Source organism: Marmota marmota, unplaced genomic scaffold (assembly GCF_001458135.2).
Source record: "Marmota marmota marmota unplaced genomic scaffold, marMar, whole genome shotgun sequence".
NCBI classification, from domain to species: domain Eukaryota; kingdom Metazoa; phylum Chordata; class Mammalia; order Rodentia; family Sciuridae; genus Marmota; species Marmota marmota.
The window spans coordinates 2,099,993-2,114,568 of NW_025999961.1; the positions used below are offsets into that span (position 1 = coordinate 2,099,993).

The window sequence follows — 14,576 nt, forward strand, 5'->3', positions numbered from 1 at the left end:
AACATTCCCCCCCCCCCCAGCCATTCTGTATTACTGTAAAATCATTAGTATAACTATAATAAAAGTAAGGACCACATACACAGAAATTAGAACAATTGGGATATGAATAGTGAAGTTACTGTTAAGTGAGTTGGGTTTTTTTTTTTTTTTTGCTATTTATATTCATGAAGTAATTTCTTGTACCATTTCTTGCAAGTTCACTTAGTTGGGTTATAGGCCACAGTTCAAAATATAGTATAATAGTAAGTGTGTGCCATGTTGATTAAAGTTGGTGGAGATGGTAGATAAAAATGGAAATTTTGGTGGGCAAAGTGACTTTTAAAAATGTTACCCTGGTTCCATTTTTCTATAAGCTGAAGTGGTTTGCATTCTAGTTCTTCTTTTCCTTCTGCCTTGAGAGAATCCAGAAATGCTTTTTTAAAACAACAAAACACTGGTGTTTTTACAACGCAAATAGTTTTCAAATAAACCGATGTCATGCCTTACTGTCAACAAACCACTGGTCATGGAGAGAATGTACTGGTGGCTCAGGAAAAGGTCACAGTGACTTTGTAAATTGCCTGAATTGGTGACTGTTTTAGGAAAATAGACGCTGTGAACCCCTCTTGAATTAACCCAAAAGTTGCCTATGGCCAGGACGGTCTATCTAACGGTAGATTAATTATGGTGGTCATGCATGGTGTGAGATGCATTAGCATTCAAGGCCTAGTGAAGTAGAGGCCTTTTTGTTTGTTTAAGTAGTTCAACTACGTGATAAAATCATCACTTTTTAATAGTAATAGACAACAAAACTTTGCAAGTGTTTTTCAGGGAATTGGAACATTCTCATGGATTCATGCTGCACATTTCAGAGGTCCCTGAAGGTCAAATAAGAACAAGGTTGGCAGCCCATAGATGGCCTCCTAGGACAAGCTGTGGGCTCTTACCCTCTATGTTATGTCATTGCAGTAGGTGATTCTTGCCTGGTAGTTGTGATTTGGGAGTAAACTAAACACAGTTTTTGCAGCAAAACCAAAAATGAGTAAAATTGAGATTTTAAGAAAAGGGTGAGGTTAGTGTTTGACTTTGGATGATGGAGACTGAAGGAATTGTGGCATGTGAGTGTAATCATGTCCTCTGAGAGGATATTGGATCCAACTCTGCTTCTGAAGATGGAAACTGAGGTTTAAGAATTATTCATGGGGCTGGGGTTGTGGCTCAGTGGTAGAGCAGTTGCCTAGCACTGGGTCTGATCCTCAGCACCACATAAAAATAAATTTAAAAAAGAAAGGTATCATGTCCATCTACAATTTAAAAAAAAATTAAAGAATTATTCATACTGTAATCTGGGTATTTTCAGATGCAAGTTTGGGGTCCTTTCTACACAAATTAATAGGACGGGACATGATTTTATGATTTGAGAAAGGATTTGCAATGATTATTTCAAATATAGCCGATTGAGCCTACAAGTAAACTGAACAGGTTAGTATGCTAGATCCCTAAAATATCTCCTATGGGGGCTTCATGGGACCCTTGATGGTGGTGGCTAGAGTGGAATAGAAACCAATGTCTAACATGCTTTGCAGCCAGAGTTTGGACTGCCCACATCTTAGGGGTTTAGAGCAAGGAAAGGCCCCAGAGGAGGTCAAGTTGACCTCAGAAGGGTTAAGTGACTAGTCTAAGGTCACGCGGCTGGTCAGGGACTGACCCAGGCCTGGAATCCGGGGGTTCTATCTTCTCCAACTCTGCAGCAAGAGCCTCCTTATTTGGTGCCAGACTGAGCACGAGGAGCTTCCGGAGATGGGCCTGTCTGTCTGAATCTGCCCCGCTGCTGGCTGCTGGTGTTCCGGTTTTGACTGGGAAATGGCCAGATGGGCCTTAGAGTGATATGCAGGAACCAGGATGTGGGAGAGATGCCCCTGAATGGCATGGCTTTTTCTTTTTTGGAGACTATTAGCTGTATTCTGTGGCCCATGGCGAACCAACTTTGGGATCTACCGAATGTACCCAAGTTCATTACTGAATTTTTCAACAAAACTTGTATTTCTCACTTCCTGTTCTGAATTGGGTAAATAGGTGAGGTGAAATCAAAATATCTTGTCTCAAAGTAACTGACCCTTCGCCACAGGACTCAAAAAGCTACACAGCAATAGAATTTTTACTTAAAAACAAAAAGGCCTTCTGGGGCACTAAAACTAGCTTGAGCTAGTCCCCATTTGGTAGCCACGTGCCCCTGGGCAAGTATTGTTTTTCTCTGAGCCTCAGCTTCTGGTTCTGTAAAAAGATAAAGTTTACTCCTCCCTCAGTCTTTCCGAGCTGTTTGTAGGTTTAGACTTAGGGCTAATATTTTTAAGTGCTTCATGAAACCTATTAATTATTTTAGATATTGATGAAGTTTTGTAATGTGCTTTTAAAAGTAATACCCAACCATGCCATTCTTATAATAATATTTGAAAATTAGTGAAAGAAAATTTTTGTATTTTATCAAAAGATAAAAATTGATTTCTACAAAGAGCAATAGTCATTCTCGAGAAGTTATATAAATCCTTGGCTGATCTTTTCTTTTCCTATAAATATAAATGAATGTGCATGTGTCTTTGTGTAAACATCTGTAAGTATATATGTATGTGTACCTGTGTGTGTGTGTGTATGTGTGTGTGTGTAGATTGAGAAAGGGATCCTATTTTTCAGATACTTGGCCTACATGGCAATTTGTACTTTACCTGTAATACAGGTAGGCAAAGAATATCAGATTAAATATCTCCCACCCCCAGGAAGTTTCCATCTTCCTCCTGTCTTGGGAGGCTCTGCATGTCGGAATGGACCCTCCAGCACTTGGACAGCCCCAGGTACATCATTCTGTGGCCTCTTACCCAAAGTATAGTCCCATCCCAGAACTGGGCTCTGCCCTGAGTGAGGGCATCCAGGCACTTACTCTAGACATACCTGTCACCTGTGTGGCCTGGCTAAACCTCAGCGTGTCAGCCCTTTCTGGATGCAGAAGCCAGATGCTCTATAGTGGGGTAGAGAGGAGGTCCTCTCCCCAGAGGACGAGACATCTGTGCCTTTTCCAGCATCCTGCATCCAGCCAAAACTGACTTGGCAAATCTCAAACCTAGCCTGGAAGATCTCCCAACCCTCCTCCCACTTGGGTAGAGGCACTATGAGACCTGGATCAGCTCCCCCCTCTTTCCTGGACTCCTCACAGCCTCAGAGGCTTTCCCCTCCATCCTCAGAGTCCATTCCATGCTGATGAGGAGGCACATCCTCATGCTTTGTGGACAACCTTGTGCGCTTCTCACTCAGACCCACAGGTTGTGTACCAAGGCTGAAGGCCAGCTTGGATTCTCAGCCTAGCCAGGATAAGAAGGACAGCCCAGCCATAAATATAAAAATAATCTTCTCATTAAAGTATGGTTAACCTAAACTGTTGTTAAGAGAAATCTGACATTTTAGGAGAATCCTTTGACCACCAATGCCAGCTTAATCAAGATAATGTTTTGAATTATGTCATCTTTAGTTTAGATCTTGTAGGAAGTACTTGGAGCCCTCACCACTGTTTCTATAAAATCTCAATTAACTTTACAAAACAGTCACTATTCCAGTCCTTTGTTCCTAATGTGACATTACTACTTTATTTTCCCCATAATGAAGAAAGGCAAAGTCTCTGCAATGAGGTTTATTCCCAGAGTGGTGTCCCAGTTGGGTTTCATTTGTTTGAATGGCACTGTTTATATAAAGGACACATCAAAGTTAAAATATTTCGAATAGAATAATGCCAAAATATTTGGTTGCAATCTGAAGGATGACTTAAGTTCATTTTAGCGTTTCGATTTTTCAAAAACTTCAGCTTTGAGATGGACATGTTTTCTAAGATCTATCCTCCAGGTGTGTCTGGGAAATGAGCAAACATTTGATCCACCTGTTTGTTTTAAGGATGCTCTTCTCTTGTGGTTTGCAAGTATTTTATGAACAAAGTTAATCCCAGTGAGAGCTGTTTGTGAATTTGACACTCTGCCACACCCTTTGTTGGATGAAGAAGAAAGTGATAGGCCTTAAACTTTAACTTAGAAAACTGATCCAAACCCCAAACCCTTGTTTTCTCCCTCAGTTCAGTGAATTCCTGGAAGATTGAGGCAACTGTGGGCTTTTCGGTTCATTATGGGGAGTTACTTGCCTGGGCTGGGCTAAAGGCTTCTGTGGAATTCTTAAGAACAGGCTCAGTGAGGACTGCCCAGCATCCTCTCCAGAGGTATATGCCACCTAGTGTCCTCAAGTGCCCAGCATTGACAAATTGAGGTTCTCCCTTTGAATGAATTCAATGGCATCAAAAGGCCTGAAATTAGGACTTTAGTTGGAGGAGACAGGACTATTTGCTTTGTGATTTGGAAAATACAGTGTCGCCCATTCCTGGTTTTCCGAATTCATATTGATGTAAAATTTTCTGTATAAATATTTTTGTTCTATTTTTCAAGAATATACAGGGGGCAAAAACTCCTTCAACTCCATAAGCCTTACCTGCAGGCTGAACTTGGAGCTTAAATAATGTCTCTACATTAGCAACAAGGTTAGGAGGGAGATTTCCCATCAAAGGGAGGAGTTCTCAGTAGCTACAACCTTCAGTTTAACAAGTAGAATATTTATCCTCATGCCTCCCAGGTGACAGGAAGCACATCCGCCACCACCCCCATTTTTTTTTTAACTTTACTTCTTAGAGCAGTTTGAAGTTTATTGAAACTTGAGAGGAAAGTACAGAGATTTCCCATACACCTCCTGCCCCCACACAGGCACAGCCTCCCCTGTGACGATGATCCACACCTGAGCAATACATCTGCTACAGTCCATGAGCCTATGTTGACATGACAATCCATAGTTTACATGAGGTTCACTCTTGGTGTTGTACACGGTATGGCTTTGGACAAATTTATTTTGGTTTATACTCCCCACCCCTTGGAAGGCTTTTAACTCAGGGTTAGTGATCTCTTACCACACCATCTACAATCTTAAGTAGTTTGTGCATTCACATTCTACACATGGGGAAGCCAAGTGGAATTGAAAATACGCAAAAGGGCACTGAACTTTCTCATATAGTGTAAATATATTCCAAATATTGTAGTATATGTCCCACATGATATTTGGAACTACTTCTATTAAAATTATATTCACTGTTTACCTGAAATTCAAATTTAACTTGGTATTCTGTATTTTATCTTATAAACAAAGCCAGGCAATTACAGTGTCTGGAAAAATTTTTAAGAACATTGAAAATATTAGAACATTTTTGTAACTAACCATATGAAATTATATAACATCAATGTTTGAGTCTTGAGTGACTTGAAATTTTATTACTTGAATGTTTTGCCATTAGCTTAAGTTGAAATTTTAGTAATATTTTATCCTCATTTCTGATTAATCTTCAGTTGATTGTTAATCGATCATAGCGCTCAATATTCCCAGGTTCCTAAGTTAATGATCTATTCAGGAATTCTTGACTAGAGCCTGGACCTCATGGTGTGAGTTCTTTGCAAAACATAGTCTTTTTTTTTTTTTTCAATTTAAAGACTCCTTTGTATTTTGATTGATCACCTTCCTTTTAGAAGTTTGATTTTCCATACAAGCATTTTTTTTTTTACTATCACAAGCAAATATTTATTTTTACAAATACATACAGGCACACATATTTATTTTCTCTTTTATAGCTTATTATTGAAAGAAACCAAAAACAGCATAAGCAGCTTATTTTTAAAGATAGTTTTTTAAAAATCAAGTTTAAAGATTTTTTGTTGTTGTTTTTATTGTTGCTGTTTTTAAGAAAACTTCCTAAAGGAAGACCAGTTAGGAAATGAGGAATTGGGAATGCTCCCCTACTCTGGCAGGCCCCTTGAGAAAGGACTCCCAGGAGTCCTTTTGAAGCCCCAGGATGAGGTGGGCATGTGCAGCTGAACTTTAGGGTTGCAGGGGGTTTGGTGAGGAAGGTGGTTTGTAGATGGTCCTTTACTCTCGGATGGGAGACAACTGTGCCATGCAGGACATCCCAGGTTTCCCAAGTGATATGGGCTATTTATTTTGGAGCCTTTCATTTCATAAAGATACAGTATTCAGTGGAATTCCCCTTGAAAAACTAAGAACTCTTCCCCCCACCCCAAGAAAGTGATTGATTCATTAAACAAACAGTTATCAGGGCCTCTGGGGACCAGATGGTGTTGCTAGCCCTTGTTTGTGATCCATCGGTAAAGAAGCCTGCCTCTTGGAGTTGGCCTGCTATCAGAGAAGACAATGAATAACACACCTGAGACCCTCAGTTGGATAATGTGTTGGAACACAGGGATTATTATGGTGGGGCTGGAGGGGGACAGGGCACAGGGACTAGGGGTTCCAGAGGGACTGCTTTTAAGCCAGGAATTCAGGGTGGGACTTGTTGAGTCATAACATTTGAGCAAAAACATGAAGGAGACGTGGGTGTAGCATAGAGGAATAAGTAGTTCTAGTGGCCCAGGTAGAGAGGAAACAGCCTGCAAAAGACCTAAGTCCCCCTTTGTGTTTGAGCTGTGGTTCTCAGTCCGGATGATTTAGAACCCAGGGGAACATTTGACCACATCTAGAGACGCTTTAGTGTGTTGTGAGCATGATGGGGTAGGGGTTGGGGGATGCTCCTAGAGTCTCCTGAGTAGAGGCCAGGGATGCACCTTGACATCCTACAAGGCAGAGGACAGCCTCCCGTGACAGAGAGTGATCCAGTCCAAAATGTCAGCAGTGCCAAGATTGAAAAGCCCCGTGCTAGAAGCTCAGCCAGGGAACCAAGGTAGCCAGAGGGAAAGGGGTAAGCAGAGAAGTTGAAACGAGGCCAGAGATAGCAAAGGCTGGGGGCAGAGGAGGTGGCCAGGTCAGGTAAGCTTTTAAGCCAGTGAGGACCTGGGCTTTTACTCCAGGAGAAATAGGGAGTGTGGAGAGTTCTGAAAGGAGGAAGGAGATGATCTGAATGGAACTTTTTAGAGTATCCCCCTGGGTGCAAAATAGATAGAAAGGGGGATGTGGGTAGGGTGGATGGGGAACAAGAGTTCAGAAGCCACTGTGGCTTCAGCCAGGGTGGAAACAGTTTTGTGCCCTCTGTGCAGCTGCTAAGTTTCAGGTATCAAGCAACAACATCTTCACAGATTCCAATCCCTAATCTTTTCATTATTATGTATCAAATATGTGTATCTTGCTAAGGTGCCTTAACCACACACACATATATATGGCTAAGGCACCTTAGCTAGATTTTATTTTACACAGTAGGATACTTGCTGCTTTAATAATTAAATAGGTTAGTTTTATTTCATTTATTTATTCTTTTGAGCTTGCGCGGTCTCACTTTTAATTTTAAATGGCTGAGTTATGGATCCAACTCGTGTGTAGTGACCTCAAACTTTAATAGGCATTATGTGCAGAAATACCCCAGTTCCATACTGGGGGTGACACACAATACTCACAACAGTTCTTATATTTGGTCTTTATAAATGTTTAAGATTGCCTAAGTATGTCATTCTGAGCCATTTCATTCCACCAGAAGATAGCTTAGGCTTATGATAGAATAATTTGAAGTAGGAAAGGCACAATGTAATCTTTCTGTGTTTTAACATAATCTTGGCAAAAAAAAAAAAAAAAAACCTCTCTTACTAACACCTTTCTTGAGGTGTATTTTACTAAGCCACTTATAACCCTAAACATTACAAGTTGCCTGAAAATGGGATATAGAGACCATAAAAGGCCTTGTACCTAATGAACAAGAGTTTGATTTGCTTTTATTTTAGAATGTATTACATTGCTCCAGTACTTACTTTTCTTTTATTCAGTTGGCCAAAACAAATACTGAAATATTCAGATAACAAGAGTTTGCAAATTCAGACTTTCACCAGAGGTCCCAGACACCTTAGTGCCCTCTCACCTTCCCCATGGGATCTCCCTAAAGGGCATAGCTATTGTCCTCCTTGCAGCCAGAAGGTGAGAGCCCTGGGACAGCCTGCAGCAGAGATGTGGCCTCATCCCTGGGAATGGGGCTGTGCCCATCCCCAAACAGCCTCTGGTCTCCTTTATTGCTGTGATGAATTTACATCATTGTACTTTTTTTTTTTTTAATAAAAGTCATGCCATCCAAAGGACGAGCAAACCAATCTCTTTGTTAGTAAAATAGAAGTTGTTTTTCTATTCTTTAATCTTTTTTTAAAGGAAGTTCTAAAATAGAATTGAGTACCAGTTCTGTGTTCTGTCAGAATGGCTCTTGTCCTACTCATACACGGAGGGTCAGGGACAAGCACTCAGTATTCCACATCCAAGTAACAGAGTTGGAAGCTATAACTTGTTATCATCAAAGTCGGTGTTTCTCAAAGTTTGGTCCATGGATCGTGGACATTAGAATTCCTCTGATCTCTTCTTATCAAAAAGCCAATTTATTTTGGCTCCTTAGTTTGAAAGGTTGCCATGAATTGAAGAAATAAAATTGACAGGTTCAAGATTTGGACAATAATATCTCTAAAACCTATACACAAGTCCCAAAGGGGTTGGAAATGACATCCGATACAACTGTTTAACTTTATGAAGGCCTGTGATGATCATAGTTGTCTTATGTGACATTTTCTGTTTTATTGTTGAACAGCCAATATGCCAGAGGACTATCCTGACCAGTTTGATGATGTCATGGATTTTATTCAAGCCACCATTAAAAGACTGAAAAGGTCACCAGATAAACAAATGGCAGTGCTTCCTAGACGAGAGCGGAATCGACAGGCTGCAGGCGCCAACCCCGAGAATTCCAGAGGCAAAGGTCGGAGAGGCCAGAGGGGCAAAAATCGGGGTTGTGTCTTAACCGCCATACATTTAAATGTCACTGACTTGGGTCTGGGCTATGAAACCAAGGAGGAACTGATTTTTCGGTACTGCAGTGGTTCGTGCGATGCAGCTGAGACAATGTATGACAAAATACTCAAAAACTTATCCAGAAATAGAAGGCTCGCGAGTGACAAGGTAGGGCAGGCGTGTTGCAGACCCATCGCCTTCGATGACGACCTGTCATTTTTAGACGATAACCTGGTTTACCATATTCTAAGAAAGCATTCCGCTAAAAGGTGTGGATGTATCTGACTCCGGCTCCAGAGACTGCTGTGTATTGCATTCCTGCTACAGTGCAAAGAAAGGGACCAAGGTTCCCAGGAAATGTTTGCCCAGAGCGGAAGATGAGGACCAAGGAAAAGGAGGCGGAGGTGGAAGTGGAGAAGGAGGAGGAGGAGGAAGGCAGCCATCCATCGTGGGAGCCTGGTAGAGAGAGGTCCAGCTACAGAAAACTGGATAGGAGAGAGAAGACAGCCATCTGGGTTCTCCAGATGCTCAGGGCTGGTGTCCCTGGTTGGCTGTTGTCATCGCGTCATCTGATACAGTCCACCATCACCCATCATGGTGGCAGTTGCGGATGCACTCGAAGAACCAAACCAGTGTATCTCCTGTGGTTTGTTTTCACATGTCTGAAGACACCAGGGAAATGATAATCCTGGTGTCACTCCTTGTCATTATGTTTTACTGCTGAAAGTAAGAAAGGTTTATTTTTCTGTCACTCAATGGAGTCATACCCTGGAGAGTGGGGAGGAAAAAAAAAAAGCAGAGACACAAAAGATCATAATCTTTGAATTGGAAAGCTGAGGCCTGAGGTTTACTCCAACCAGCGTTTGGGGGAACAGCTGGTGATTGATTCTGAACATGGTGTGCAGGGTGGGAAGAAGTTGGCTAGGAACCAAAAAAGCTGTCCTCGAGATTAAAAACCAACCTGAAGGTATTTCCTTTATGTCCTTGGAAACAGGAAGCAAGTTGTGGTTTTCGGCAGCATTCTTGTAGGAGAGCAAGCGGGCAAGGCCCCCAGCTGCCCCAGGACAGGTAGACACCCCCACCCCCACCCCCACCCCGGGGCCTGTCGGTTTACAGAGAGACGGATGTTACATACCCAGCTCCGTTTATGCGTGGTCACCAGTGACCAGAGAAGCTACTCGATGCAATGCATCTGTTTCAGATACAGAAATATAGAGAAGATATTTATTGAGATTTAAGTTATTGTTATTTATTACAGTTCACTAATGAGTTTCTCTCTATTTTCCCCCCTTATTTATTAAAGTTTCTTTTCAAAGGTGCCAAAGTATATGTGCTCGCAAAATGCAAAGAGGGGTGACAAAAGGAAATTTCAATTGGGAACAAGGGTCCATACTTTTCAAAGTAATAATTTTTTTTTTTTGGCTAGGCAAAAATCACTTACTTTACCTTTTTAAGAAAAATCCCTCTTTAGTTTCTCCATATGTCGGCATTTTTCCCTATTTTAATTTATGGATTCTTTCGGATCTCAGAAGGAGCGTCTCTAGCCGGTCTCCTTTCCAGGAGCGTGTGCAGAGGCCTTGGGCAGTTGTCTCCTGCCCTTCACCCCTCCATCACAGTCATACTGAAGCTCTTCTTCCCCTCCACAGGTATCTGTCTATAATATGCATAACCATATGTATGAAAGGTCAAGTTCCTTTCAGTCCGTAGTCCTGGACTAAAAGTAAAGGACTGTCAGGCAGCCAAGGTTTTTGCAGTGTCTCCCTCCATCCTTGCCCAGCCACCGTCTTCCTGAGAGACATGCACCTGCCCAGTGCAGCCAGGGGCACACCCATGGCCTTCCAGAAGGTGGGTCTCTGGTCCTCTCCAAGCCCCTGAGGTCAACATGTGCTGCACCTGTTCACTTGATGACTCCCTGGGGAGAAGGTGGCTGAGAAGGAAGAGGTGCCAGGCCACGGCATTCACAGAGAAGCCTCACACTCTCAGCGTGCGAAGAAAGAGTTTGGAGGGGAGAAGGGTGGGTAGGTTCGACCACGTCCTGCTGGTCCCCAGTCGTGGACTTGTCTGGCAGCCATCAATGTGGGCGATGCACTGGGCCTTGTTAAACATGTCATAAAAGGGATGTTTATCCAGGAGACAATCTATCACTATTTTAGTAGCCATAAAAGTAGGAGAGATTAATCAATTAAATGACCTACTGGCCTCCCTCAAATAACCGTGTTAATTTTACAAAGTAACAAAGAAGTGGCAGTTACTAGACATCCCCTCCCCCTACCCCTAAAAGACCCAAGTTCTCCATCATTCTGTCCTTTCTGCTCCCCTGCGCGTGACTGGGACATAGAGGAAAAGGGCTTCTCCATCGCCATCCTCTGCTCGAAACGGTGACAACCCCAGCTTTCTGGCACAACTTGCATGTAGTCCCAGGTTCATCTGTCCAGTCCCAGAGAGTCCTGGCAGATGTGGTGTCTGTGTCTGACGTTCCCAGGTTCCAACCTCCGTCCCCGGCGCCCCGTGGAGAATACCTGCCCGACAGGGCTGAGGGTTCCATGGGTGTTGTCTCGTTCCCAGCGTCACCTACACACCACAGGTGGGTTCCAATGGAAGCAGATTGCTCCACCAGATCCACCAAAGGGTAAAGTTTGTGATTTTTCTTTATTGTTGTGATTACCATCTGGTTCCGTAAGGAGTGCACTTCTTTGAAGCTCTAACTTCTCTGATCTGTCTCAGTCGTTTGTGTTATACAACCAAAGTTCTCTACAGACTTTATTTTTGTACAATATCATTTTGTAACTTTTTACAAATAAAAACTCATTTCTATTGCTCTCTGTGCTTCTGTACTTCCTCCCATGCTGGTGGACCATGGCTGGGCCAGGCAGCCACCCCTAAGCATTTGCTGTGAGTCCACGAGTTGATCAGCAAGGCCTGAGGTTGACTCCAACCAGCGTTTTGGGGAACAGTTGGTGATTGATTCTGAACATGGAAAATTTACTTATTCATTCAACGAACATTTGTGGCATGCTTATATTATGCCAGGTACTGTTTGAGGCACTAGGGATCCAACAGTGGCCAAAACAATAGATCTCTGCCTTTTGTAGAATTGACGTCTTGAGGGGAGAAGACAATATTCAAAAAAGTAAGTATGTGGTAATCTAGGCAATGGTCAGTCAGTGAAGACTGCAAACAGGATGCTATCATTGAAAGTATCCGGCGGAAGGGCTGCTTTAGTGTGAGGTAACACTGAGGCTGAACTTAAGAAATTGGGCCAACAAATGACAAATATCTCAGGCAAAGGAAGAAACTTGTGAAAAACCCAGAGGTAGACAAGAGCTTGGGTGGAACCACCGCTTGATACACAGTGACACCTTTCATGCTGCTTCTACAGGCAGTGTGGCAGAATCCCTGGAACTCGGTGCATCCTGGGGTGAATAGAAAGAAGGGAGGAAACACGGCTGCCCTGGGCTGAGGGAGGGGTGCATACTTCCTCACGCAAACACATCCCATGTTATGCCACAGACCACCAGAGTGCTTGCATGTGGCTCTGGTGCGTGGTCACTGGCTGGGGCCACCCACTGGACAGCACATGGTGTTGCCATAAGGGCCTCCCTTCCTCAGGCACCATCCTGCCCTGGAAACTCACTGGAGCCACTGGTACCAATGAGGGGCTCAGGCATTCACAGTCCTTTTGGCAGGGCTGGCTGGACAGGGTGAGGGTTCTACATGTGATGGCGACTAGTTCTAAGCATTACCTACACACCAGGAGGAGCAGGTGTGCTGAGGCCACTAAGATTTTCTCTGAGCTAAAATTTATGGCTTAATAAATAAATAAGTGGCTTGGAAAGAGAACACTTGGAAGAGGTGGTGAAATCTAGCTAAACTTCACCCCTCTATCTCTTTTTTTAAATATGTTTTAGATGTTGATGGACCTTTTATTTATTTTTTTATTCATTTTATTTATATATGGTGCTGAGAATCAGACCCAGTGCCTCACACATGCCAGGCAAGCCCCCTACCACTAAGCCACAACCTCAGCCCCCAGCCCCATTTTGAGAGCTATTCTCCTTAAAGTTTGTTCCCAGAATGACTAACGGCATTACTGAGATGTTCCTTAAAAACAAGAGGGAGGGAGGGAGGGACGGAGAAAGAAGGAAGGAAAGAAGGAAAAAAAAATGAAACAGGAGGAGGAAGGAGTATTTCTCTGATCAAATAATTTTGGAAAACATCAAATTAAACAGCATTGCCCCATTCCCCATTCTTTTAAGTTAGAGATCACTGTTCTAGAGAGCCTTTACTAATGAACAGTTTTAACAGTCCAGGAGGGGAGTGGCATGCAGAATTCCCCACATGGATTTGACCTTGACACTGTTGTTTTGTTTTTCTCATTACACCGGGACCACCCGTGGGAACTATTTTGGGCTGTGTTGCCTGCTCCTTAAAGCTTGGGTGAGCTAAGAGCTGGATTATAAACTACTAAAGGGGCAAGAACTTCTACCACAAGGATACCACTCTGGGAACACACACACACACACACACACACACATTGGTATTTGGGCATTGTGGTTTCTTGCTCAACCTGAATAACAAAAGAATCAACCAGTGGTCAACTTTGGAAATTTCACTCAACCAAGAAAGGGAGAATGTGCTAAAAGCTGGGAAATCCTTGGCAATAAAAAAGGGAACTTTCACCAAGCTTTCCAAAACTTCCTTCGGCCCAAGTTGATTCAGACCACTAGTCTTTGCCTGGCCTGAGTCCTGAGGGCTTGTTTCCCCCCAGCCATGGCCGCAGGGAAGGCTGCTGTTGCTGGGAGTCTGGCTTGCTTTCCTTGCTGCTGAGACTGCAGGAAGAGCACTAGATTAGGAGCCTGGAGCCAGGCTCCTACAGTCTCCGGGGGCTTGTGCCCACATCATCTCAGTCTGCAGTTCTCCTGTGTGAGGGAGGTAATTTGAGGTGTAGTGAGCACTGAGTGAAGTAGGTTTAAAAGCACTCTTAAAATAATCAAGCCACTCCCAAGCTAGAGAGGCAAAATTATAATGTCCTAAACCTAAGTATCAAAAACAGAAAGATCCCCCACACAGGGTCCCACTGGATCTGATTTACTGTCTGACAACAGCATCATGGGGAAGAGAGTACCTGAGACACCCTCACACACGGTCCACCCTTGCACATGGCAGGGAGGGACACAGGTCTCTGCTAAGACCCTCTGGCTTTTCTTTTAGCATTAGGTCATGCATGTCGAACACAGCGTCTTATTGGGACACATCTTTGTTAGCAAAAGTGCTGCTGTAGTCCCTTGCAATAGTTAACTCATCTTTAGTCTCAGCCACTCGACATCCTGAATGAAATTAAAACCAAATGCTGCCAAGTCATCCCTGAAAATAAGAAGATAATTGGGGAAATAAAGGGAAAGCACACATTTACTCATATGTGACGACTCATGCACTGCCACGTTCCCCGGCCATGGCAGGCCTGTGTAATGACGGGAAGGAATGTGGACTGGAGTCGGGTGCATGGGACAGAGGTGTGTAGGCAATGCTGGGACAGGTTGGGGGAAGCAGCAGGTGGGAAGAAGAGCTGCACTGAAAATGAGTCAGAAACAGCACAGAGTAGCGTTGCCAGGTCAAATACAGGATGTCTGGGTAAGTCTGGATTTCAGATAAACACGCAGAACTTCTTAGTACAAACAAGTCTCCTGCAATATTTGGGACATGTGATATGTGAGACATACTTGGACTAAAATATTTGTTATTTAGATGAAATTAAAACTTAATTG

At 43.2% G+C, this 14,576-nt stretch overlaps 1 protein-coding gene across 2 annotated transcripts in view; it reads left to right on the forward strand.

The window, feature by feature from the left end:
* Positions 1 to 11,631, forward strand: part of Gdnf (glial cell derived neurotrophic factor) — a 25,102-nt gene extending 13,471 nt beyond the window's left edge. For both annotated transcript variants that reach the window (XM_015496350.2, XM_015496351.2), the window contains exon 3: positions 8,612 to 11,631. In XM_015496350.2, the coding sequence (XP_015351836.1) occupies positions 8,612 to 9,096 (485 nt within the window). In that variant the 3' untranslated portion in view covers positions 9,097 to 11,631. The remainder of the gene's footprint in view (positions 1 to 8,611) is intronic.
* The last annotated feature ends 2,945 nt before the right edge of the window (positions 11,632 to 14,576 follow it).